A 22,451-nucleotide genomic window follows, 5' to 3' on the forward strand; every position below is an offset into this window, starting at 1 on the left:
CGGCAGCTTCTGACTCAACCTCACTGTAAAAATCTTAACAGGAGAAGCTAAACAAGGAGCCGTGTTAAAGGAACATTCCTTTTCAGAAAACATTTCTGAATACTTAAGATACTCAGGCACCAAGCAAACAAGATCGGTACAGATTATTGGATGTCTTTATTTTCTTTGTAGGTACACTTTCCTTATAGGGTGTAAAGTGCGTAGATTCTCAAACTTTTGGGACAGAAATATGGATTTACATTCAGATTTATCAGGTTTGTGCTCTTGTGGCTTTATTGGAATACTGAAAAGGAAAAACGAGCACTGGTACGGCGTGGGAGCATCCTTTGGATAATATAGGCACATCCCCTGGGTCTGTCCAGCTCTGGGGGTCTGTGTGACACATTTCAGGTTAATAAAAATGAAGAGGCTGTTTTTTAGCTGACTGAGAACAGTCTGTGCTCGTCACACTTTATAAATTACTTTAAATAAAATTAATTACAGCAATAAAAACACATTTACACTTGTTGCTTCGGCTGGCTATGTCTGATTGTGCTGCTAGTCCATCATCAAAGCGTACTGCCTCTTTCAGCTCCTCACTCATCACTCTCTCTTAAATCTTCCTTCACATGAGGACAATCGGTGTTGCTTTTCTGATGCAGAAAGCATCATACATTTCAACCGATATGTCTGATACACAACAGAGGCTTCTGATTTTCCTCCCTTGTTTTAACTTTACCCTTTTTTTCCTGAAGGCTTTTCAGCATTAAATACCTGTAGTGAGATTACACTGAGTCGAATCAAGTAAAACATTATCATACTGCAAAAACAGATCTAAAAGTGTCTTTAAAAAGAGTTTTCATCAATAACAGCAGGTAAATAAGAGGATAAGCCAATCAAATTAGTATTTTGACCTTGAAATAAGATAATTATACACTTAAAATGTGAATGACTGCTGTAGTCAACAGGATGTGTCCCATCTCTACAAGCTCATCCAGGAGGAGCGTATCCTCCATGGAATCAGCCTTTTTTTTTTTTTATTAGAAAAGTTTTTTTACCAATGTGACTGGATGATCTGATTGATTTGTTTCTGTAAAGTGCCTTGAGATGACAGGTTGTGAATTGGCGCTATATAAATCTTAGTTTTTGTTTTATTTTAAATGTAAATCATCTTATTCCATTGGCAAATAATCTCACATACTTGCTCATATCTGGGGAAAATAAATTAATAGGAACAAAAATATTATAATTTTTTTTTTCCAATACTAAACTGCATTGCTCAATCTGCTCGACTGTATATCCCTCCTGTGGGTAAATCTGAGACAAACAGTAAAACATACCACTTCACCTGCTGCTGTTTTAGTTAATAGGCATCAGTTAAAATAATAAAAGGAGGGATATTTAAAAAAAAGCCTTTGAATGCATAAGTAATTTTATTAGAAATAAAAAAAAAAACTGCCGGTTTAGTGATCAGCTTATTAATATTGTACGAGATAGAAAAATATGTGATTTAAACTATATTTAAAAACAATCGATTTGCTTTGCCTTTAAAAGGTTTGCAGGCGAACTATGGTTGATCTAATTTGTCATCGATATTTCAGTTTCCCTAGGAATTGTGGTTTTTACGTTTGTCTCTCTCTATACGTTTAGTCCGGATCCATTCCAGGTTCTATTTTCACGGTGTGACGGGAGAAGAGCGCATCATCATCCAAGTTCATTCTATTTCTTTTAGTTCTAGATCCATCTGCTCAAGCAGTCCAACCCAGTGGGGAGATACTGGAATCATCATGTATAACGTTCAGATGTTTCTCCTTTTCATAGAGGGAAAGCTTAAAACTAGATTTCTGTACATAATAGAGAGCAGGTTTTCTTTTGTATTAAAAAAGGCGTTCTATACAAGAAACAGATTTACAGCACCAGCAGACACCTCAATTCATATCCTAGACAGAAAGCTGCAAGGCTGCCTCCTTGAAGTTAGATTTTTATGTAATAGTGCTCGCTTCAGTAGAAGAAGCATCTGGAAGCTCCTCTGCTATAGTGTTGATTGTACCAGAAAGTTAGGAATCCAGCACAGTTCCAGCAGGGGAAAAATCCAGGAGACAGCGAAAAGATTATAAGAAGGACAGCTCATCCAGCTTTAGTCGATGCTCCGTGTCTTTAGAGGACAGAACAGAGAGGGGCGTGTCTTAGCATCCATCCTAAGAATGGTTAAACAGCAGTCTGGATGCTGAGGAAAGTCCCACAGCGGTTTAGTTTGAGGACAACCTTCCACCTAGGTGTCATCAGGGTTTGCTTCCTGTGTGTTGCTGTTCTCCAACACGCTGCCACCGTTGGTCTCAGGTCGTGCTGGCATCTCTCCTGTCACCGCCACTCGGATGACTTTCAGCCAGCGCTGCTTGAGTTCCTCTGTTTCGGCAGCAAAGCTGTGGACAGACTTGGATTGGGAGAGGCGGAAGCTGGACGGAGGTTCTGTTTGCCGGGGGCTGTCCTCCACATTGTATCCCAGCAGTGGGATGGTGCACAAGGCCTTCACGTCCTGTGAGACACAGCAGAAAGATCAGATGTTATCCATAAGAAAAGATCTCCTAGATATATTTCTGGATTTTTTTTTTCTGTACCTGTGGAGCTCCGTAAAGGTAGAGCACCAGACACTCCTTTTCTGGGATGACACACCAGACCCTCTGCCAAATTTTGCCTTTCTCAGCTAAGTGCTGCAGGAAGCCACACATGATGCTGCTGTCTGTGATCTGAGCTGCCTCAATCTACACAGAGAAGGAGGGAGCCACATGTAGTACGTATATAATGTATATTAAATACAACAGACGGTGCCGCCTGGAAACAGTGGATGATGACTTTTTTTGCAAAGCACTATTAAACATTACCTCGAGGATGCCCTTCTTTTTGCCCTCAGTCACCCCTTCTCCTGTTAGGATGCAGTAACAGTCCCTGCAGACTTTGTTCACCTTGTTGTTGTCATATTCAAGCTGAACCTTGTTGTCTGAGCATTTCCAGCAGACCACCTAAGAGAAGCAAGCAAGATTTAATCGTCACAGAGTTCAATGCAGATGTCACAGAGGGAGAGGAAGATTTAGAGATACTGGGAGTTCTTAAGCTAGAAATCATTGTTATGAGAAATTATATCTGAAGCGCCAGGAGAATGAGAATCTAGTAAATACCCATTGTTTAAGCCGGGTGCTCAACCAATAAAAAGAAAAACCCTGAGATTAAGAGTCAAACTCAAGACGAGTGTTCTTTTTGGGAGTGTTGGACTATTGGTTAGAGCAGTGCGCTTGTCCTCTGAGAAGGTTGCAAGTACCCGGTTCGATCCCACAGCCTGCACTCTGGGTCCCTGAGCAAGACCCTTAACCCCACACTACTCCCCGAGCGCCGCACAATCGCAGCCCACTGCTCCCCAAGGGGATGGGTCAAATGCAGAGGGTGAATTTCCCTCTGAAATTTGTGAAACAATAAAGAGATTTACATATAAAGCTTTAAGGCATCTAAAACTTCAAAATAAACGGGAGTAAAGTTACATAACAGAAGATAAAAGAATTAATATGAAATATTTCGTTAAAAGCCTAATGATAAAGAAACAGGCTTCTCATTAAGCGCTAGGTATATTAACACCAGTTGAGTCAAGAAAAAAGTGTTGTAGAAAAAGCTGAAGCAAAGCCTATAAGTGCAGAAACTCCTGGAGTGGATTTTAGTTGGAGTCTGAATCCTTAACCAAGGGCTGGTTTATCCAAAGTCCTCTTTAAACAAAAGAGAGTTTAGCGCTTCACTTGGAAATCAGGGTCCCAAAGTCTAAAGGATAAGTGGAGTGTTCCAGCTTGACCCAAAAACATCGAAGAGCATCTACAGACTGTTTTAAAAACGAAGATAAAAGAACCGAAGATACAGCTGAAATGTTGCTTCAAGATAACCCTAACATCTGAGCAGAACCACAAGCTGATTGTCTCCATGTCTCGATGCATTGATGCACTTAATTCACACCAAATGATTTAAGACCAAGAGCTGAGAGTAGATACTGTTAAATGGTTCCACACCTCTGGGTTCAATATCCTTTTTTTTATTATTGATGTGATGCAATGTTTTAATCTTAAAGTGAAAGTGAATTTGGGTTTTACATTCGTCAAAAGTATTAATAATTAAAAGAAGCAGAAATAAACACTCTCTGTGAGTATTTGCTATAAATTTTATTCACGTCAAAATTTATGTCGAAAATAACAAATCTGTCAAAAATAGGACAGCAAAGGTGAACATTTTTCATGAGCCGAACTCTGACACAAATATATTATATATTTAAACTAGCTAACATGATTTGATTTAAAGGTTAAATCTCGGTGTCTCCTGTTCCACCCAGACCGCATGCATTCTGCAGGGAGATGACTTACATAGCCACAGGCTCTGCAGTGGTGTCTCCGCCGCGTGATGGCATTAAAGGGCTCCTTACACTTCATGCACATTGTCACCTCATTGTCGCGAATCCACCGAGGAGCCCGCTTCCCCAGCTCTTCTTTCTGCACCAAATGAAAATAAACTTATTCAGCATGACAAGCCTAGAAACAGCTGACAGTTCTCTTTGAGAACATGCACCACTAACCGAAACTTCCACGTCTTTTAAGGCGCTCTTGAATGACTCGTTCTTTTGCTGGAAGATTTCTATGGTCTCCTGGAAAGCCTGAGAGAGAAATAGATAAAACATGAGTGTTCAGAGTTTAAGTTTAAAAAAAAGAGCTGATTGGAGGCCTGGACTGTCTGTACCTTGATCCAGCCTTCCTTGTCTTGCTCTGAGCTGAGGAAAAAAAAAAGAAAAAGACAGGATATGTTTAACCAAAGCTTCTTCTTGCATTTTGAAAGCTCCTTCATGCTCATCATGTAAAGACATTTTCAAAGTTCTCCGTTTATTTTCTTCCTTTTAAAATCCAATTTAATAATTACTGACAGACTTATAGTAGTACTGATTGATTGATTGATGGATTAATTGACCTTAATACATCTCACATTGGAGAAATGTACTTGTGCATCACCTCAAAGTAGTACTAGTACAGTGAAATAAATGGTATATAATAAAAGTATACCTTCTTAAAAGATAAAATATTAGAAAAGACAATTTAAACCAACTATTTTTAAACAGAAACGTCAATCCAAAATGTATTCATATCTCTGGACTCAATTATTTTTCTCAGCTCTCTTTGCATGTCTTTCTGCATCAACACAGCCTGGCTTAGATTGTTAAATTGTCTGCCTTTGGTATTGCTAAATTGTTTTGCAATCCCTGGTTGCTTTGACAGGAACCGTCAGTTTAGAGTCTGGTGTCTCTAAAATACCTCTTGACAATATAATCCCATAGATTCTGTTAGAGCCTCAAGTCAGCTCAGTTTTCTAACCTACCACCATGGTCATTAGGATAGGATTTTTACAGTATTTGTAGACAGTAAATAACCCCCCCCCCCCAAAATGTAAGCCATAATCATTATAATTACATAATCATTAAAAGACATAAACACTGCAAACAGCTACCCCTTTCCAGACTATTCTCTTTTAGCTGCACTTATAAATAGCAGGAACTAAAATGCCACATCCTATTACATAATCGGAAAGAAAACACACACTTATATTTTCAATTAGTTATAATACATTAGATAGTCTGGAAGCAGACTTTTTTTATTGAAGGAAACAAACAAAAATGAATATAATTGAAAAAAAAAGAAGTACTCTAACATTTCTTTTTAAATTAACAGCTGCATTAAAAATTTTTCCAACAATTTAAAGATCCTCCACAGTTGGATAAAATATTAGCTCAGTTCAGCTATTGTTATAATGAAGGCCTTAGTCAGAGACCACTGCCTTTACTAAATATGTAGAGTGTGATTCCTGGGCCTCTAAAACATCATATTATTGAAATCCGTTATTCTATAAACAGCAGATGAATGACAGAAATATTCTGTAAAATTATACCAATATTGCATGGCTTTTGGTTCTGTATTACACCCAAATATTCCAACAACCGCACAACAGATTACTTTGTTCATTTCCATCTTTGTTATTATTTTTTACGACTATTATCATTTCAGCATAAAAATTTGATTTTCCTAAGAGGTAGTGGTACCACAGAAAATCCCATACTGGTTTTGTAATTAAGACCTATTAGGTACAAACAGAAGATTACTCATCAAAGTTCTGTAATATTTCAGCTCACCTGGCCTGAAGCTCCAGTGTCCTCTCTTTGCCCGACACCTGGAAGGTATGAGGATAGTCCTCATTGCTTGTTTCCAGAACCTTCATGCCATCTATCCCAATTCTGGTCCTGACTGTGTATTTGGGCCCTCCCAGGCTGAATTTGGGCACGCAGTACAGCAGCATGTTGTTGAACTGGATTTGAAAAGACACAGACCTTAGCTTCTAAGCTGAATTATTGTATGCAGCTGACGCGGGTTATGAAAGCAGCTAATAGGAAGCATAAATGGACCATAATAATGCTCACCATACATGCCATTAAACAGAGGTGTTGCTAACAGGAAATGATTCGCTAATTTCCTTTAAAGGAGGATGATTTCCTGCTGTGCTGTTTACTAAATAGCAATGTGTGTGTGTGTGGATGCATTTTATTACATAGTGGGGACCATTTTCCATAAATCTTAGCACATCGTGGGGAAAGGGTGCTCTAGTGAGGACCGATGTCTGGTCACCATGGGTACAAATGCTGTTTTAGGCTAAAGTGTTAGGTTTAGCACTAAGTTGTGAATTGAGTTTAGGTTAGGATTAGGGTTAGGTATTAACTTGTAATGGTTAGGGTAAAGGTCACAGACTTTAGAAATGGGTTAGAAATGAATGGAAGTCAATTGAAGGTCCCCACGAGGATAGAGAAACGTGCTTGTGTGGGTATATGTGTTGGCTGCACACTACTAACCAGAAAGAGGTATCGCTCCATGGCTGAGGTGTTCCTTGCCGCCAGCTTTAGGATGTGACCCTCCTTTATAAATTCATTTGAGGGGTTAACGATGTCCTCCTCTTCTCCCAGCATCTCGTATATCTCCATCAGTTTCTTTAGGTTCTCCTGAACAGTGAAAAGAAAAGATTGTTTTAGTAAAATCAACCCAAAGCAGAGATATTCTTTTAATAGCAGATCCAGAGAATCTCCATGACTACTTACAGATTTTCTAATGGCACTGTTGGAGTGAGTGGCTGCTGTAGAAATTATTTCTAATGATTCTGGAAAAAAACAAGATAGAAGTTTCATTTTACCATTATATGAATCCATGTTTCCTTAATGTATGCAGGATTTTACACAACCAGATCTTCTGATTATGACTTAAAATGAACATGATCAGTTGCAGTCCAGGCTGTCTGAAGGAGGCTTCTGTCCTTTGCTTGATTTAAACTGTATTATTTCATTTAATGTAAACTTCTGGGCTGTTCAAAATCCTGAAACTACCAAAAATACACACTACTGCATTCTTACCCCAAGCATACACTCCTACAGTACATTTTGCCATTTATTTATGTAAAACAAGTCTTATTTTTCATGACCTAGATTTTAAGTTTTACATTATTTTTTAGAAGGATGGATGAACCGTTAAACACAAAGATGCTAAAGCTATAAACTTCGTTCTATGCAACCAGGGGTCTGCAACCTTTTAAATCCAAAGAGCTACTTTATTCTGACCCCAGCAAAATAAAGGTTGCTTAGAGCTGCAAATACAACATTTCCTTTAAAAATTTAACACAAATTATAATCTTTGTTAAACACCTGCTATAGGAAATCTAGTTTGCCATTTTATTTAACAAAAACAACATCAAATTTATTTGTATTTTAAGTTTTTAACTATTTAACACCAAATGTATCCTATTAGAGTTTAGATGCCATTACATCATCATTATATTTTTGTTTTTTATAAACCTGACATGAGGTGAGCAGAAAATTCATAATGATAGAAATAACTGATCTCATTTTATTATTCAAAACTGATCTTTTGACAACTCTAGCTCCCTGTCCACGTCCACCGGGGTTCCCGGACCAGCTCCGGAGCTGATGGCTTGTTTTCGAATGCCCTGTGTGTTTCAACTACATGCTGCACTGTAGTCTGGTCAACCACATTATCAACAATTACGATGTTTCAGTGAGTGAGTGCTTGTTGCTATGATGCGTTTTTGCTCAGCAGCATCGCTCATTTTAAACCAACCAATCAGCACACAGCTTGTCTAATTATTGAAGAGCATACCATAAAAGGAAGAAAACATTTTATTTCATTCAAGGGCTTTTAACCTGGCTTGAATTAGGGCTCATAGAACAGCAAATATGCCATTTTCAGCCCAACCAATGTTACACACACTAATCAGAGAACAGCACCAGCACCAAATACCCTATACAATTATTCTATGACCCAATTAACAAACTAAAATGCAAACCTTTCATGAACAGGAAGTGTGTTTTTTTTCCTTTGTAGGATATAATCTGAAGTAGAAAAAAACTGTTATAGAAATACAGATATAAAAACTGTTCTGGTTTTCCATTGTGAAATTTCATTTCAAATGTTTTTTAAAAGATTAAGCTAAACCTTCTTAAAATGGTATTTGTTAAAGGTATTGTGGAGGATTTTCATAATTTTTTGAAAAGATCCACCCTCTCAGCTTTAAAAAAATACACATGCATAACCCTGTATCCACTCCAGAGAGGGAACATCTATTAAATGCGTGCAAGAGCATGCATGATCCCAATTCTCCTCATGCATGCTCCGTTTAAAAATTGCAGTTTGCATCGCTCATACAAGCTTGGATCACTTAGTTTCAAGATCCACCCAGAAAAAGAGGAACCTCCACTATACCTTTAATATACTAGTTGGTTCTTTATACGGTATTTAGCCAATATTAAGAGCGATTGTAGAGGGTCCATAGAGCCACAGGTTGCAGACCCCTGCTTTATACCTACAGACTGTGAGCTAATTGACTTAAACCAAGACATTTCCATGGGAGTAAATAAAAATAGGCTTCCACCTTCAGAAAGTCTCTTAAACTGCTGATCAAAACCAGTTCACAACAGAATAAAAAGCCAAAGATAAATAAACAAGGCATCAATTATCAAGTAAAGCATGGTGTAAAGACCCAGTAATACATGTTGACATACTTTCTGCGTCGCTGCGGTCAGGGTCATCCTGAGGCAGCTTCTTCAGGTAGTCTTTCAGCAGCATCTCATATCGAGGAACTCTCTGCACCGGTTCCAACATGTGATGCTGGAGCGTCAGATTGCCACAGATTTCCTGACTCTGTCCACAAACAAAAAGGAAGGTTTTTATTAGTTTAATGTCGCAGAGGAATGCATCTGTTCACCTTTAATCCTGTTATATGGATTAAAGGCACAATATAGGAAGCTTTTTTGCATCAAGTGTACCTGTATCTCCTGAATTATAGCCTTGAACTGTGGCGAACGGTCAGTCCACTGTTTTAGCAGCTCCATGGCCTTATCAAAGTTCTTTACATACTCCGCATACATTTTGAGAAAGGGAGTAAGTTTCTGCAGAATGTCACCGATCCTAGGTGTGGAAGTCCTGCACAGTAAAAGCAATAAGAATCACTTTAAAGGGAAAACTAGAACACAAGATATTTTAGGATAAACAGCAGATAACCAAATTTGTTATTCACTACTGAGAAAACCATAAAGAGCAAGTAAAGTATTTTTAATTTTACCACATAATATTTTCTCTAAATTAGAAATAAAATGTTTTTTGGTACATTTTAGACGGATCTTTGTGTTTTCTGGTGGAGCTGTGGTGCTGACCCTAGAGGCCATTTTTAGTCTCTTTCTTAATGCTGAAACATAAACTGATCTTAACTAAGGCAGTAAGACTTGTAGAGCTTTAGATATTCTGGGCTCCTCTGTGACCTCATGGATGAGTCATTGATTTTATATCTCTTATGTTATATCTCTAATTCAATTTAACCTTTAATAACCAGGTATGATATTAAGAACAAATTCCTATTTCCAATAATGCGCTCCTGGAGTAATTTTGGTGGGCATCCCACTAGTGGAAGGGTTCCAACTGTTCCTAACAAAAGGATCCTGACTAAATTAACATATCTGTTGAATAATGTCTCCCACCCAATGCATGAAGCTGTTGCTGAACTGGAGAGCTCCTTCAGTGACAGACTTCTGCACCCTAAATGCACCAGGGAGCGTAATCACAGATCCTTCCTTCCAGCAGATTTAAGACTTTATAACCACCACTGTTTCCAATAACCTCAATGAGTTGTTCCATTGATTGCAGTTTCTTACTTAGTCAGTTAAATAACGTCCTGCTGTCATTTATTTTTGGACATCTCTGTTGTTAATACTATTTTTCACATATCCATCATGGTAAAAATGTCCACTGCTGTTATTGTTTTTTTTTTTTATTCTCCAGATACAGAGTATTTATATTTTAAAAACACTGTACAGCACAATACTCTATTTTGTAGAGTTCTACAATACTCTACAACAGAGGTCTTCAACAGGGGGTCTGCGACCCCTAGGGAGTCCGCGGAGGTACTGCATGGGGGTCGCGAAAGTCTTGGTTGATTACGGTACTTTTTTTTTTTTTTATATTCCCTCCTGCAATTTTTTGCACTAATTAAAATGTCTTTAAATACACATTAACGTTAATTCAACACACTGTAGTAAACAGATAAATGAAAGCAGAAGATGTCTTTCAGTCATTAATGCACACATTCAGCGACACCCAGGAGCTCTTTCAAACCTGGGCACCGTTTCATTCACAACACCTGTCCCATCAACCAGGAATCAGAATCAGAAATACTTTAATAATCCCAGGGAGAAATTACTTTCGTTACATTACTCCATCTGTAATAGAGTGACTATAGGACCAGTTTGATATAACACAATTTCATACAATATATATAATTAGGGGGTCCCCGCTCCATCTCGCAATCAGTTTGGGGGGCCTTGGCCTCAAAAACGTTGAAGACCCCTGCTCTACAAGACTCACTTTGCATTGTCTTTGTACTGAATTGTGCTATATAAATAAATTTGCCTTGCCTCGACTTGCCAATTGTTTTTATTTTTCTATCTGTTATTTTTATACAAATTTCTAAGGGGCACATTGTGTGACCACTTCTACCATAACCTTTTGCTGCTGTAAACACCACGACTTCCCCACTGTGGGATAATAAAGGGATTTTCTATTCTATTCTATTCTATTCTATTCTATTCTATTCTATTCTATTCTATTCTATTCTATTCTATTCTATTCTATTCTATTCTATTCTCATACGTGGTTCACTGGAATCTCTTAGGCTTTGAAGGACTTTTCAACCGAAGTCAGAGACTGTTTCTCATCTGCTCTTAAATTTCATTAGATTCTCATAAGGTGTTGCTCTTTGGGTTGAACTTGTGTTGTTAACCAGGTTATATTTCCACGTAAAGCATTTTTAGAGGGCTTACTGCACTATTTTGTATTTTTAGATGTTTAACTGAAACTCACCATTCCCCCATACGTTTTTCCAGACCAGGAAGTAGAAACTGGCTGTGAAAGGCGTGGATGGAGCTGATGTTGGAGAAGATGTTCTTCACCACATCCAGAGGGAAAGTGCCTTTATTTGCCTCCTCCGTCATCTTAGTACAGAATACCTGAATAGCCATATAAGTGGTTAGAGATCAGAAGCACTTTTTTCTTATTAAGGTGGGTAAAAGCAGCGCTGATGTACTGCAAGGCTGAAAACAGAAGTGAGACGGAGAGTTCAGAAGGTTCCTCACCTGATCCAGCAGGTTGAGTCGAGCCACATACGCCTTCTCTGTGTGCAGGAGCTCGCTGGCGATTTTATACAGCTTTTGTTCGTTTGTCTCCTGAGAATAAATAAATCAATTAATGACAACACTGTTAAGTTTGCCTTTCAGACACCCATCTAATAATATGGAATAGATAAGAGGTTGTTTAAGCAACCTATCAGATGACAGCCCTGCAAAAACCAGGAAGTGGACTATTGCAGAGGAACTCTGTTCTTTAACCTGAAAGTTCTCCAGTGTGTCTACAGAGCTAAAATGATATCTGTTTTTCACGCTGAACGAATTGCACTGATTGGGACTCCTCAGAAATGAAAGCAGAGTAATTTGACTGTTGTATAAAACAGAGTCTAGGACTGATTTGTGTATCTGTAGCACTGAACTGGATGAGCTCTGGGCTCTCATAACAGGAAATGAAAAAATGGAATAAGGGAAACGACACCAGATGACACAAAAGCATCAGCTAACCATGACTGAGAAGTACAGACGATAAGAGAGCCCTGAAAGCTGATCACAGGAGTTCCTGTTGCATGCTGGGAGATAGCCATCATGATGGAAGATTCCATGTGGTGCAGAGCCACAATAAGGCATCATTTTCCTCTGATATGTTGCTCAGAGTAACCTGAGAACAACCAGCTCCACACTTCCTCATAACTACACAAACAATGCTGTTGAATCTTTGGTGAGCTAAATGCATTTTTACAGACATCATCTGTTGTTTTTCTTAAGCAAACAGTACCTGAAAAGGTGACACTTTACCTTTAAAAAGAAAAAAAAAAAAACTGGGGCAGCTTTTCACTGTTGTATGTGAAACACTCGTTCAATAATTGCAAAGACTATTTTCAGCACTCTTGTGTTATTATCGCCCCTGCTTTAGAGATGCTGTGTAACCTACTTTGTAAATGAATAACCACAATACTTTTTTAAATCCAGAATGGTGCTTCTACTTGCTCCATTTATTCCTCGTGACCTAGTCAAAAATCTCCGACTTCAGTAATAATGAGAATACATAAAATGTTTCATATATTTTCAATGGTTTCTGCCTCTTTTCCCACCAGTCACTTAATCAACTTCACTAAACTCAAAGGTATCCATGTCTCAATCATTTTCAGCATTTTACCCTTTAAATAAAAAAAGTTTAAACTAATGAAAACATAACTTTAACCAAAGGGAGGATTAGCCTCTCTATAACAATAACAGAAGAAGTATAATGTTTTACATTAGCAAGACAATGCTGTTGTTTTTCTCTGTAAGTAGTGGTCAGATTTTATGAGTTCTTAACACAAAATCTTTAAAGTTGAAGCTGAACGACCATCCAAGTGCCTCATCTGTCAAAATCCAAATAAAAGCCACTTAATTGCATTTGTAGTACAGATTTTTAGTAAGTTGCAGTAAGATTGCTGCACCGATGTTAGGACGTGCAAAAATTATTTGGTCCTGTCCCATTTAAATGAGCAGGTTGCATGTTTTAGAGTTAGTTTAAAGGTGGCTGTAATAAGAAATAATAATTATAGTGCACTTCACAACAGTAGCCTATCTCAAAGCTCTACCAACCATGTAGAGAAATAGAGATTTAAAGAATAAAGTAAAAAAAACAAATTAAATAAAGATTAAGTTTAAATACAGTATTAAAAAAAATGGAATATATATGCGAAAGCTGAAGAAATGCACACTTTCAGCCCCTGTGTCTCTTTACAGGTTCCTTTTTTTGTTATTTTTTATAAACAAGCCACAATATCTAAGTTCAGTCATTATTTTTGCTTTAACTGCATAAAGATTGTCTGCGGTCGCAATGCATTAATTTGCTCCACAGATATTTTCTTTTATTTTTCTATTATTTTTGATCATACAAATATTTTAAAATGTCACAGAATCTCTCTCCACCCTTTTCACTGCACCCATGCCTCCTTTCTATCAACAATTGTTTGCGTATAATTAAAGGTATAGTGGAGGAATTTCTTTCCGGGTGGATCATCAAAATAAGTGGTCTTCCTAACTGTCAATCATTCTGGTGATATGTTTACGTAAGGCGGTCCTATGTGCTCGTCCCCATTTATACTTACTGGTGGTGAGTCATAGTGGAAAAATTTAAAATCTTCTTTTGGAAAGTAAGCTTGTATGGGCGATGCAAACTGCAACTTTTAAACAGAGTGTGTACGAGGATAAGTGGGCTTGTGCATGCTCTCGCACGGGTTTGATAGACGTTCCCTCTTGGGAGCAGGTACAGGATTGTGCATGGGCATTTATTTTTTTAAAGTGGAGAGAAATTTCAAAAATTTTTAAAAATCCTCCATCTGATGTTCCGAAGTGTTAAACAAGACACAAAAAGTGAGGTAGCTGTTGAGTTTCAGGTTTGGAAAATGATTTTGCACATGGTAAATGTTTATATTCAAATATCCTCCACCAGTTACTTTGCACGGTTGAGTCATTGAAAATATCTTTTGCATATTGGTCTGAGCTGCTAACGCAAAATACTTTACACCTATTTTTGAGATCTGCTTTGTGCGTACAACATGTTTGCACATGTTTTTTTTAAGACCCGCAAACCTTCTGAAGACCAAACCCCAAGAGTTTAAAATCCAATATGTCTGCTATCAGTGCAGAATGTGGAGAAGGAGGCCAATATGAAGCCCTTCTAATGGATTTTGCCCTTTTTTATTTAAACACAGAAAACTGACATAAATATTTTAGTATTGACTCTAATTCTAATTGGTGAGGAGGTTTTTTAAAAGTAGAATATTTAAAACTCTGATGCGATTCCCGTTTCTCAGCTGTCAAAAGCTTTAGAATCAACACTTAAGCTGCAGACTGTGTAATTACACCTCAGGCTTTGGTTGGAGTTATGTTACAAACTCTAGAGTTCAGTTCCTATCATGTGTTTACATCTTAAGACTGCAATCCAAGGCCTCCTGTCCTCGTCTTTCTCTTTATTTTACAAATTTTTTTGCTTCAGACCTGAAAATGAATAAAGCTACAATGAGCTTCAAGCCTAAACATTAAAAAGTGTGACACGTGACCTTTAAAAAAGTGGTAATGTGAGAAAAAAATAAAATAAAGTGATCGTCTGAGCATCTTTAGATTGAAGCTCTAGCTGAGTGAACAAAGATTGACCTGTTGGCTTGTAAAAGCAGGACCGAGCTACAGTTGTTTACTGCGGCTGATCATCTGGCTGATTTAGTATCAGTTCCACACATTTCCACTGAAGTACACCTAGGTGGCCTGTTCTGCTATGAAACTCAGTTAAGGAAGGTCTCTGCATGGGACACTAAGAAAAATCACAGTACTCAAAGGAAACATGCTGAAGTTCAACCTTAGCAGGAGAAAGAGGAAGAAAGATTGAAGTGACTTGAAACGTTGCACATTGGATGTGTGTAGGCAGACTGGTGTGAGTATTACAGAACCTCCTGATCTGCTAGGATTTTGAAAGAGAATGATCTCACAGATTTACACAGAATGGTCTAGAAAAGAGAAAATCCCCAAAGAAAAGCAGCTGATTGGAAGAAAAATTCTTAGAAAGAGAACAGGGTGACTAGTTCCAGGTGATCGAAAGACAACAGCATCTCAAAAGGCCACTGCTTCCAACCAAGGTCTGCAGAACATCATTGTTGCACGTTCTCCTGCTTAACTACAGCAGGGGAGGAACACAGCGTGCAATCTCTGTTAGCTAAGAAAAAAATATTAATAAAAAGAAATAAACATTAACAGTTGGGGAAAAGTTTGCAGGTTGGTGCTTCTCAGTCTGCTACATTAAGCTTGTTGGTTGGTCAGGAATCAATGTAAGGTACAAGGCAGCGAAGGTGCTTACAGCCAGTTGGAAAACATTCAGTAATGGCGCAGGAGGAAGGGTTTCGTCCCCAAATTGGTGGGATGTTTCACTTGTTCTGTCTGAAGAATACACTTAAACCCCCCTTGCCTGTTGCTGGTGGTCAGAATGCCTGGTGGTGACACTTGTATGACAGCATTGACTTGTGTCCTTAGCCTTAATAAAGTGCTTTACAAGTACAGGTCATCTAAAATTTATTCTGACTGCCACTTGAAATATTGCACAGTCAGCTTTTAGTGGTTTTATAAGAAAGTGGAAGCTTCTGTCAAAATATCAACTTGGTCATGAGTCAATAGCTGGAGACCTTTTATTGGCCTTAAGATCAGAGAGTAGAGAGCCTCATAGAAAAGCATTTCTTTCAAGAGCACTTTCATTTAAGCAACACAAAAAGTAAGAAAAGGATGTAAAGATGGGAAGTAGGTATTCATGTAATGCAAAGGCAGAAAGGTTTAAACTGAGCCCATTTTACTGTTGCTTTAAGATTAAAGGTCAACAATCAGCGCAGAATGGCATCAGAGAATGAGAAGCTACATGTTTCATCTAAGGATGAATGCAATTCTTTCTATTCTGTAAGATTTATTGGTTGTTTTCATCCCTGAGAAAGAAAGACGGATTGGAACACAAGATATTTTTAATCTTCAGACAACAGCCACCGCCACAGAATCCCATGGGGGGGGGTTGTTGCCAGGGCACAAACTCAGCTGCTCAAGTGTTTGACATCTGTCTGGGCTCCTCACAAAGCATTCGTTCACTGTTTCAAACACAATTTTCCACTGTGACTCAAAGAAAGACTGGATATCTCAGCTTAGTCTGTAAAAACTAACAAACAAGATCTATGATGAACTTACCTTATGCTCCAAACTCCCCTCTTCGACCTTTTGCACAGTTTCAGTGGCTTTTTCACTGTCCTCATTTTCAGCGTGGCTCTCTCCATCAGTCCTGTCTCTGTGCTCTGGTGATAAATGATCCTCCACCTGATCTGCACTTTCCAAATCTCCATTTACAAGCTCAGCAGTCTCTATCCTCATACTGTTACTCGTCTTCTTCTCCGTCTCCTTGTCCTGATCCATCTGTGCTACCACCCCGTTCGCCGCTGGTGTCTGGGCATCCTGCGTTGTGGCCGCAGTGGTGGAGAACTTCTCCTGAATCTTGCCGATCTCAGTCCTCTGATAAGCGCGATGAACCGGGCTGCAGTTGGAGGCTTTGCTGGCTTGTTTGTGCGGTGAGCTATCTCTCTTGTTCTCTGTGCTGCTGGAGGAAGAAGAGAGCGAAAGGCAAAGGGGGAAGTGTGTCAGATCGACAAGAGCACAGAAGGAGCAAAATAAAAACTGTAATTTAGATAACCGAGTCAAAATAAAAACAAAACGATAGCAAGACGTCTGTTTAGTAGCTGCTTAGAAGGAGTGTGGGGCACAGCGGTAAGCAGGGTGAGTTCGCACGTGGGCGACAGAGTTAAAAATAAAACCAGAGGAGGTGTAGAAACTTCTGGCTGTAACAAAGGAAGTGTGAGCAAAGTAACTGGAGGTACAGTAATAAAGAGGTACTCCCAGGTGGGACGAGCTGCCCTACTTCTACACACAGGAAACCTGCTATTCTCTATTTGCTCACAACTAAAAATGAACTAAAAAATGTTGAAAACCAGGAGAACAATGTTTCATTGCTCTACATCCTGCAGCTGCTTCCCCTTCTGAATGAATCACCTCACCTGCGTAACAAACAGCTGCCAGGGTAATAAATCTGTTCAGCTGATCTCAGCGCTAATTTAGAAAAACTTATCGCTGAAGAATATTCTGTGTATGGAAAATAGCCTTTGCTGATACAAGAAGCATTCTGTGTTGCAACGAGCGTTACTGCTAGTAGAAACAGGAAGTGTGTATAAATAGAGGAACAGCAGCAGGCTGGTGAAGCACTCTTTACATGAATCAGTTGTGTGTTGCAGGCCACCTGAGATGTACTAAAAACAGACAGGGCGAGCCCACCTTAGAGGGAGAGACTAAAATAAGCTACAGTAGCTACTCTGGGCCAATATTTGCTATTAAAATGAGCTCAAACATGATCTCTCTGCTCTGTTTATGAACATCACTGTGGGTTTCTAAGTAAAGAGAGTACATAGAAACAAACCGAACCAGACAAGAATAAAAGGGCAGTTTCACTTCCAAGCGTAGCTATCAGACTGTGTTTAAAGCAGCCTAGCACCATGTGAACCAGATTAGTATATTAGTGGCTTAATTCTGCTCTCAGAGCTGTGGGTGTTTCCTTTCTTCTGCTGTTGCTCTGTCTGTAATCCCCACAAAGGCAGCAGAGTTGGACTGAAAAACGATGCAGCAGACTGCAGTAAATAACTCAAGAGACAAATAGGTTCGGGCCTGAATGAAACCCTAATGTTCTCATGACGTTTAATTAAAACACTATGGTCCTACTGTATTTGCATGAATTTGTCTTATCTAATGTCTATTATATGAAACAGTACCTTAAGAATTGCTAATTCTGCTGCTAATAGAATCACAACCATTAATTATTATAGAGTTTTTGTAGTAGCTACAGGCAGTTAATTGCATTTTCATAATCATAATTTCAGATCACAGAGTCACCTCATTTTGGTCATATTACATTTTACAAGAGTAAGACGCTTCTATTTGCCCGCTTAAAGTTGGTTTGCAACACCACAATTTCTCCATTTTAGGACAACAAAGGGATTTTCTATCTATTTTATTCTATTCAAAGGCACAACAGGGAAGAGAGGTTTTCAGCTAGCATGCAGATCCATGCATGCATAGTATCAATACAATTACTGCAAGAATGAACTCCGCACAAAGAAGCTTTCAAGATCATAAAAAAAACAATGAAACCCTAGAGTGAAAAATCCACATGCTTGTATTCAGTGCAAAGGGTCTGTTAGTCAGAAAGTCCAGAGGGAAGTTTCAAGTTGCAGTTTTCTCGATCAGTTTGCCAAGCCTGATAAAGTAAAATGTCAAGATGAAATAAACATGCAGCATCTAGATGAGTGCTTTGGAGTTTGTTTATTTTTATTTTTTTATTATGGTTGACAGCTTTAAAAAAGGCCAATGGAGATGACAACGTCTACAGACCATCTGGACCTCTAGGCATACTGATGCATATCAGAGTTTGGTAGGATGAGGTTGGCCAGTAATTATCCATCCCTGTGATAGAGGAGGATTGGGGAACTGGGATTATGGTGGCTTTTTTCAACCAGGTGGTGAAGGGCACATGGCTTCAACACATTTCCTGGTACTCCATCCAGTCCTTAAGGATTTGAATGCATAAAAGTGAAGTGCATAGTCTTGAACTGCTAATGGTGGTATGGGCTCCTTACTGGTACCAAGATAACTAATGTTTTAAACCGCTATGGGTTCAGAAGATTTAAAATTTTTTCCTGCACACCAGTTCATCCACATGCTTGTATTCAGTGCAAAGTTAAATCCAAATTAAATCACAATATATGAGAAAAAATAAAGGGAATTTTGATTTTTGGAAAAACCTTCCAGCACTGATACAAATATTTAAATGCAAAGCTTACAAACAGTGATTTATTTTTGGTATTCAAACAAGAATGTCTGACTTCCAAGTTGGAAAAATAATAAATCAACAAAAACTCAAAACGCAGTATGGATGCAACACCTAGAAAACACTATAAAATATACAGTGACAAGCAAATGTTCTAGAAGAAGAAGCTTAACTGGCATTGTTCAGGACGCAATGAAATTTTATTTGATGGCATTTCTATTTGCAGCGTCAGTGTCAGATGGATATAGTTATCCACCTTCACATCCTGTGTGGTTCTCACCTCGCTACAGAGTCTCACCAAATTATGAGCCTTCCTCATCTCTAACTTTGTTATTTTTTTTATACGTGGGTCGACCTTTCACAGCAAAGTATGTGGTTTATCAAATAGTTAGCTTTAGTGTTAGTGCAAACTAATTGTGCAGCAGTCTGTTAACTGGTCTGAGGCAGCTGTGTGTTTGTATGTTTGATCCTTTATCAGTTTCTTCATAAGGGGACAGCTCTGTGTCAGACTGTTGGTGCAGCTCAGGTTGCCTGATGGAAGGCTGATGAAAACAGAGTACAGTACTCTGGCTGGGCTGGGTCATCCTGGATCTTTGTGGCCGTCTGAGGACACTGATTGAGCACATGTCCTCTAGGTGTAGGAAGCCAAAGATCTGTTTACGGTAATAACGTGGGTGCTGTTGACAGTTTAGCCGAGGTTGTCTAAGAAACTTAAAAATTGCAACCCAAGCCACTTCCAAAGTCGAGGCCTAGACCTGAGTACATTCTGGGCCTCACATTTAGGCAGTTAATTATAATATTTTATTCTTGATGGTGAGCTAAAGGTGGCTGCCCCTGCATTTAGCCACCAGTGCTTGGACCTCCTGAATGGTGCCTCACCATCAATGTTGGATCAGCCCAACAATAGCTGTACTGACCATTTGTTAATGGTGTTGCAGCCAGAAGTGGTTAACAAGGGCGTTTCTACATTGCATAACTCCCTAAGAGACAGCCACCCTAACCCCACCCTAATCCCCCCCTACTTCTGCACTTTTGAGTATAGGTGAAAGCATCTTCACCTATAACGCATCTTCTGCGGGCTTTAATTATGATCAAATATAGGATGCATCTTCTTGCACTTATGATAGACAATGGCAAAATACATTTGTGGCACAGATGACTTAAGTTGTTTTTTTTTATTTGGGGGATTGTTCAGCTCCCTTTTGAGTCATGGGAAAAAACCTGCCCTGATCAGCTGTCTGGTTTGCTCGTACCCAAAACTGCCACCTGTGGTAAGACAGTTGTGGGCGTCATATATATACAAAACTGGGCTCAGAACACAGGACAGTAGTATTGAAGATGTCAGTGGAGGATGTGGAGGTGTCCATCCTTACACGCTGGGGTCTGTTAGTCAGAAAGTCCAGAGGGAAGTTTCAAGTTGCGGTTTGTCGATCAGTTTGATAAAGTTAAATGTCAAGATGAAATAAACATGCAGCATCTAGATGTGTGCTTTGGAGTTTGTTTATTTTAATTTTTTTATTATGGTTGACAGCTTTAAAAAAGGCCAATGGAGATGACAACGTCTACAGACCATCTGGACCTCTAGGCATACTGATGCATATCAGAGTTTGGTAGGATGAGGTTGGCCAGTAATTATCCATCCCTGTGATAGGGGAGGATTGGGGAACTGGGATTATGGTGGCTTTTTTCAACCAGGTGGTGAAGGGCACATGGCTTCAGCACATTTCCTGGTACTCTATCCAGTCCTTAAGGATTTGAATGCATAAAAGTGAAGTGCATAGTCTTGAACTGCTAATGGTGGTATGGGCTCCTTAATGGTACCAAGATAACTAATGTTTTAAACCGTTATGGGTTCAGAACATTTAAAAATTTTTCCTGCACACCAGTTCTTCAGGTTAAATTATTCACAATGTATTTTTTTTTAATGGTCGTTTGGAGTCACAGTGTAAACCAGCACCGCCCCTCCCCTGCCTGTTGCATCGTGATACTAGTGTTTCACTTTCAAATCAAAAATAAAACAACAGATATTCAAGGTGTGGAAACTACAGAGGCGTTGACCTTTCTTTGTAGCACTGCTTTAAAACTAGAGCAGACAAGCTATAAGCACCATGCAGTCTGTCTATGGCAGCAGATTAACTATCAAATAAAAAGCTTACCATCCGCTATGGTCAGAGTGTCATTCAGTTAAGATTTGGTTGGAAATAGAATCCTCATTCTGCCCTAGAAATATTTAAACTATTACAAATCCATGCATGTTTTTATTGTTTCAGTAGTTACTTTATTTGTCAGCCAGGTGGAGTGGTTGCTGCAGCTTGACGAAGGAGAGGACGCTGTGTCCAAGGGCTTGCTTTCATGGCAGGCACTGCCTCTTTTCTTTTTCATTAGGGGTGCACCAATATGAATATTTGGGCTAATACTGGCATCCAATTATAATATTGTTGTTACGGCCAATAACTGATGTTCGATTTCATAGGATATATATTTCCCTACCTTACCCTGCCCTTTGGACACCATGAAAGACCCACCACAGTGCTGATATTATTTCCATGGTTCTGTTCAACACCCAGAATCATAGGTGTCATGCAAACATGCAGATAGCAAATAACTGACCCCCTTTCCTCTCTTGAAACAAATAAAGCATCTACATGGGAATAAATATTGGTTGTTAATGAGCTGAAACAATTCATTGGATTAATCAAATATTGAAATAATCCTCAACTAATTGAGTAATCAATTGTCAACTGGAGTATAGAAACTAAAACATGCCTTTAACTGACAGAGCAACCCACTTAGAGCAGCAATTATGCCAAGATTGAAAAAAATGTGAGCATTTTGCATCTCTTTAAAAATGCAGAACTCCTCAAGTGGAAAAGTTTGAGTTATCACCTGGTTTAATTTAGTAAAAAGTCTTCTTTAAAGAATCTTTGGCTATCCGATTATTAATGGATTAATCAAAAAAATAATGGACAGGTTAATCGATTTGCAAAATAATTGTTAGTTGCAACCCTAGTTGTTAATGTCAGTCCAAGTTTTACTTACTAGAACTGATTCTGATATTCAAAAAAATGACCAACATTGGCTGATATTGTGAAAATATTGTGCATTTCTAGTTTCCATGCAACATTGTGGCTATAACATTTTATAACATGAAACCATCAAGAATTTCCCCACCAGTTCATATCTAGGTAGTTGTTGGTGGTAGGGTTGTCACGATACTAAACTTTTCAACTCGATACCGATACTAAGGAAAATATTCGATACTCGATACCATTTTCGATACCACAAGGATATCAACAGAAATATTTTGATTAATAATTAAAATACAATAAATAAATACAATAAACAATA

General features: G+C 38.7%; 1 protein-coding gene across 8 annotated transcripts in view; it reads right to left on the reverse strand.

Annotated features, from left to right (window-relative positions):
• Positions 1 to 85: 85 nt before the first annotated feature.
• The window catches only part of fgd4 (FYVE, RhoGEF and PH domain containing 4), a 72,721-nt gene continuing 50,355 nt past the window's right edge, over positions 86 to 22,451 (reverse strand). For 5 of the 8 annotated variants that reach the window (XM_015395342.1, XM_015395347.1, XM_015395345.1 and 2 more), the window contains 14 exons: positions 16,427 to 16,829; positions 11,729 to 11,818; positions 11,457 to 11,602; positions 9,371 to 9,527; positions 9,107 to 9,245; positions 7,136 to 7,194; positions 6,893 to 7,039; positions 6,182 to 6,354; positions 4,744 to 4,774; positions 4,583 to 4,660; positions 4,374 to 4,499; positions 2,862 to 2,999; positions 2,598 to 2,741; positions 2,252 to 2,515 (listed from right to left, as the gene is read on the reverse strand). In XM_015395342.1, coding sequence (XP_015250828.1) covers positions 2,252 to 2,515; positions 2,598 to 2,741; positions 2,862 to 2,999; positions 4,374 to 4,499; positions 4,583 to 4,660; positions 4,744 to 4,774; positions 6,182 to 6,354; positions 6,893 to 7,039; positions 7,136 to 7,194; positions 9,107 to 9,245; positions 9,371 to 9,527; positions 11,457 to 11,602; positions 11,729 to 11,818; positions 16,427 to 16,829 — 2,095 coding nt within the window. Of the gene's footprint in view, positions 2,516 to 2,597; positions 2,742 to 2,861; positions 3,000 to 4,373; positions 4,500 to 4,582; positions 4,661 to 4,743; positions 4,775 to 6,181; positions 6,355 to 6,892; positions 7,040 to 7,135; positions 7,195 to 9,106; positions 9,246 to 9,370; positions 9,528 to 11,456; positions 11,603 to 11,728; positions 11,819 to 16,426; positions 16,830 to 22,451 lie in introns of all 8 variants that reach the window. The other 3 variants (XM_015395341.1, XM_015395348.1, XM_015395340.1) reach the window with 2 other exon arrangements.

The sequence above is a fragment of the Cyprinodon variegatus genome, unplaced genomic scaffold, assembly GCF_000732505.1.
Source record: "Cyprinodon variegatus isolate N-32 unplaced genomic scaffold, C_variegatus-1.0 Scaffold737, whole genome shotgun sequence".
Classification (NCBI taxonomy): Eukaryota; Metazoa; Chordata; class Actinopteri; order Cyprinodontiformes; family Cyprinodontidae; genus Cyprinodon; species Cyprinodon variegatus.